The sequence below is a fragment of the Manihot esculenta genome, chromosome 4 (assembly GCF_001659605.2).
Source record: "Manihot esculenta cultivar AM560-2 chromosome 4, M.esculenta_v8, whole genome shotgun sequence".
NCBI classification, from domain to species: domain Eukaryota; kingdom Viridiplantae; phylum Streptophyta; class Magnoliopsida; order Malpighiales; family Euphorbiaceae; genus Manihot; species Manihot esculenta.
The window spans coordinates 15,537,825-15,542,603 of record NC_035164.2 but is presented as its reverse complement, the minus strand read 5'-3'; the positions used below and the strand labels follow the sequence as shown (position 1 = coordinate 15,542,603).

At 29.6% G+C, this 4,779-nt stretch overlaps 1 protein-coding gene across 1 annotated transcript; it reads left to right on the top strand.

Moving 5' to 3' along the window:
* The first annotated feature begins 1,133 nt into the window (after positions 1–1,133).
* Positions 1,134–2,881, top strand: LOC110613971 (serine-aspartate repeat-containing protein I). The gene is made up of 2 exons (XM_021755413.2): positions 1,134–1,347; positions 1,632–2,881. The coding sequence occupies exons 1-2, from the start codon at positions 1,233–1,235 to the stop codon at positions 2,765–2,767; spliced, it is 1,251 nt and encodes a 416-aa protein (XP_021611105.1). The 5' UTR covers positions 1,134–1,232; the 3' UTR covers positions 2,768–2,881.
* Positions 2,882–4,779: the final 1,898 nt, after the last annotated feature.

Sequence of the window (4,779 nt, the reverse complement as noted above, 5' to 3'; positions counted from 1 at the left end):
TTCAGCATAGGATTTCCTTCCCCTATCATAGCTATTTGTTTGATACTTACGTACATTACTATTGCCTTTCAAAGCAGACTTTTTAGCCACGTTAACTCCTTTTTCCCAAGCATAAGAAAGTTAGGTATCAAATAAAATATCAATACTCTCATAATACATGCCAACAATTTGAGCTTGATCTATTCCTACTAATTGAATTTTATTTAAAATATTGTTATCATTGTCGCGAGATGCATCAACATCAGATAACTCATCTACTCCATTCTCATCCGAATCTAATTCTACTATATCGGCTCTATCTCCATCTTCATTTTAGTTGTAGCTTAACTTATTTCCACTTTCACCTTCATTTACACCTTGGCTTTGGCTATGCCCACAAATATCAAAGAGAACACGCCTTACTGTACTGCTATTGTCATGGACGAATTGATCAGCATATCTCCTTGTATAGCTGTAGCTGGCCGATCCTTCCATTTTTGAGTGATGGAAAAAATGAGTAGGAGAATATAAATATACAAATATTTTCTTCAACGTGGGAAAATAAAATGACTGTGAATAAAATATACTTTTTTGTTTTTTATGTATTAAAAATAAAAATTTAATTTATTATTATTACCTAAAAAGTAAACAATGTAGAGGAGAAAGTAAAATGTTGAGAAATTTTAGCTCCAAATACATAAAGGATAACTTAGACATTTTATAATAGTGGGGCTTAATTGATATATATATATATATATATATTTTAAAAGATCAATACTTCTGACTATTAACTTTTAACAAATCTATTATAGTATTTAATACCTAGCTAGATACCAATCTAGGAGGCAGTGATGAGAGAATGGTCCCACCAGTGTGAATGCCTGATGAGGTGCAGTATATGATTCTTCTTTTGCTTGGTGGATATTTCATTACGGGTAGGACAGAACTGAAGTTTTCTCTTTCCATACAAAGAATTTTTGCTTTTCCTAACAACCAAACAACTGACGATCTAAAGACTTCCCATCAAACCCAAAGAAACAGCTTACATGAGAAAAGGAATAATTCTTTGCAAAGAAACAAAAACCCTAACTAAATCTGAGAAGAATAAGGACATCCAAAGCAATACATAAGCATCCATTACACAGAAGAAGGCAGAACTATATATGTATATATAGCCATAAATTCTATAACGTTTTGCATAAAAACCCATCAAATTCTCTGATTTTCTTGGAAGAGGTAATTAATTAATTAAAATGGAGTCAAGGCAACAAAGGATTGCTGCAGCTGAACGTGTATATGAAGATTTCGAGCCTTCAATGGACTGGTTACGAGAGCCTGGAGCTGACACGCTTAGGGTCTACGTACCAGGTTTCCTTCTTTTCTCTGTCTTATTCAATAAAAGTATAATTTTGTAGTTTTTTATAAATTTGATTTCGTAACATTTCCTGCAGAAGGAGAAATATATACACCTGATAGATCATTGATTTTATAAAACCGAAAGGCTTATATATTACTTTTGATATAACTTAGGACAGCAAGTAGTTTTTCCTTCTTTTTCTTTTTTTTCATATCTCAAGATTATTAAACAGATTATTATGTGATTAATATTCGAGTACGTAATAACCATTCAAGTGTGTTTTTGTTTGAATAAGGGTTTAAAAAGGAGCAAATGAAAGTGCAAGTAACCTCATCAGGAAACCTAAGGATAAGTGGAGAACGCCCCCTCGCTGATGGAAACAAATGGTGCCGTTTCAGAAAAGAGATTCCAATTCCTTCAATTTATGATCATAATGCAATCGGCGCCAAGTTTGAAAAAGGTTTACTTTTTATCAGACACCCTAAAATAATTATTCCTGATAATAAACCACAGGATCAAATGATAAACCCATCAACAGAACCTCCAAAACCATCACCTAGAGAAGCCCCAAAGCCACCGCAGGAAAAGCCACAGCCACCAGCTGCAGATCCTCCAAAGCTAAAAAAGCAGCCTTCTGATGTGTCAAAGCCTACAAAACCAACGGAACCTGCAGAAAAAATAACTAAGCTTGCGACAAAAATAGAACCTGCAGAAAAATCCAAGCCTGCAACGAAAACAGAACCTGCAGAAACATCTAAGCCTGCGACAAAAATGGAACCTGCAGAAAAATCCAAGCCTGCAACGAAAACAGAACCTACAGAAACATCTAAGCCTGCGACAAAAATAGAACCTGCAGAAAAATCTAAGCCTGCAAGGAAAACAGAACCTGCAGAAACATCTAAGCCTGCGACAAAAATAGAACCTGCAGAAAAGTCGCCTACGACGAAAATAGAGCCTGCAGAAACATCTAAGCCTGCTACGACAACAGAGCCTGCCAGGCCTGAGAAGCCAGTACTAAGTAAACCTCAGGCTGCAAATATTGGCATGGAAAGACAAAATATTGGCAAGGATGGGACGAGAAACAGGAATAGCGTTTTGCAGCAGATGATTGAGAAGGAGACGGTTACGAGCAAATACGAGCAGAAAGATAGAAGCAATGGGGTAGCTGATACAGGAAGGGATATGACCACACCTAGCACAGAACAGGAAAAGCGTGCTGATTTTGTTAAGGAGAAGACGGATAAGAATGGAGATGTAACAGGAATTGTAAGGGGAAGTTATAGTAAATTTGCAGCAGAAAATTTGAAACAGGTTTTCGAGGGTATGGTCATGGAGATGAAGCAAAGAAATTTGAGCAAATGGGTAATGATTGTTCTAGTTTTGGTACTTGGGCTGTGTGCAATTAGGTATCTTAAAAAGTCTGAAGACTAATAATTCTTCTTCTCATGGTCACTTAATGTATATTAATTTCATTTTCATTTTAATAATGTAAGTAACAAATGCTGTAAAATTTCTTTCAAATTATGTATAATTTGGTTAGATGAAGAAATTTTATCCATGTGAATTTTCTTTGATTACTTTAATTTTTAATGTTATATTTAATATCCACATAAAATGTTTTGAAATCTGATTTAGAAGTCTTATTGAAAAAGAAATTGAGCCCCATACTTTAGATTTCTATATTAGCCGCCATGAAGGATAAGTTATTAAAAGTTAAAGAGTAAATATAATAAAAGTAAGATTTGAGAAGTTAAAATGACTTTAATGAAAAAGTGATATTGAGTAAACTGTATTTGTCTTGTAATTTATACATTATAAGAATTTGTTAAAATATAAATAGAATTTACAAACGAATATTAATATGTTTGTAACTATTATAACTTCACAAACAAACAGACATATAAAAATCGTTTTCTTTACAAATGGATATAACTTCGCAAACAGACATATAAAAAATGTTTTCTTTACATATAAATTCTACATCCATTTGTGAATCCATTTGTGAATCCGTTTATATCCAATTAATTTTACAAATGGCTTAAACATCCGTTTGTAAATATATTTATAACAATTTAATTTTACAAACAGATTATATGTCTATTTGTAAATCTATGTATATTCTTTTAATCCTACAAATAGTTACACTTTAGTGTATCCATGTAATGTTATAAATGGATTACACGTCCGTTTGCAAATCTATCTATGTGTATTTAATTTCACAAACGATCTACACATCCGTTTATAAATATGTTTGTATCTTTTTTTCACAAACCGTTATACTTCTATTTGCAAATACATGTGTACCTATTTAATTTTACAAATCGATTACAAATCTATTTTAAACTCTTTTTATATTTATTTAATTTTACAAACAGATCATACATCCGTTTATAAATATATTTGTAGCTATTTAATTTTACAAATAGATTAATCGTTCGTTTGTAAATTTGTATTTGTCTTTTTAATCTTATAAACAGTTGTACTTTTCTTTATAAATCTGTGTGTCCATTTAATTTTAGAAATGGATTATAAATTTGTTTGTAAATCTATCTATATCTATTTAATTTTAGAAACGACTTGCACGTCCGTTTATGAATCTATTTGTATTCTTTTAATTTTACAAACGGTTATACTTTCGTTTGTAAATCTGTGTATTTTACAAATAAATTATAAGTCCGTTTGAAAATCATTTCGTGTATATTTAATTTTACAAACAACTCACACATTAGTTTGTAAAAATGTTCATAGTCAATTAATTTTAGAAATGGATTAAAGGTGGCTTTGTAAATCTATGTGTGTCATTTTAATATTACAAACGGTTACACTTTCATTTGCAAATACATGTGTATCCATTTAATTTTACAAATAAATTAATAAATCTGTTTTTAAACTCTTTTATGTCTATTTAATTTTACGAAAAACTTACATTCGTTTATAAATTTATTTGTGTTCTTTAATTTTACAAACGATTATACTTCTGTATGTGTCCATTTAATTTTATAAACGTATTATAAGTCCATTTAAAAAATTTTCTCTATCCATTTAATTTTACAAAAGATTTATTTTTAATTTTTATTTAATCCCACTTATATTTACTTAAATATCCTATAAATTAGTGGCATCAAATTTTTTATTAAATTTATTTGTTAAAAAAATATAAATACTATTGGTGTATGCTAAAAAATTGAAAAACATAAAATTATATATAGAATCTTTATTTTAATTTATATTAATCAATTTTATTTTGAAAATTTTAGTGTAATTATAAATATTATTTTTTAAATTTCAATTTCAGTCTTATGATACTTCCACTTAAATTTTGATTTATTTTTAATTTTATAAAACCATATTTTAATTTAACATCTTATATTTTTAATAATTAGATTTTAATTAAAATTAAATAAATACGCATAGATTTACGAATGAAAGTATAACTGTTTGTA

What these genes read in the sequence shown, in the direction of transcription:
- LOC110613971 (XM_021755413.2), top strand. Translation starts at nt 1,233, where the DNA reads ATGGAGTCAAGGCAACAAAGGATTGCTGCAGCTGAACGTGTATATGAA. An exon ending in GCTTAGGGTCTACGTACCAG is followed by an intron (nt 1,348 to 1,631) that starts GTTTCCTTCTTT and finishes TGTTTGAATAAG; the next exon opens with GGTTTAAAAAGGAGCAAATG.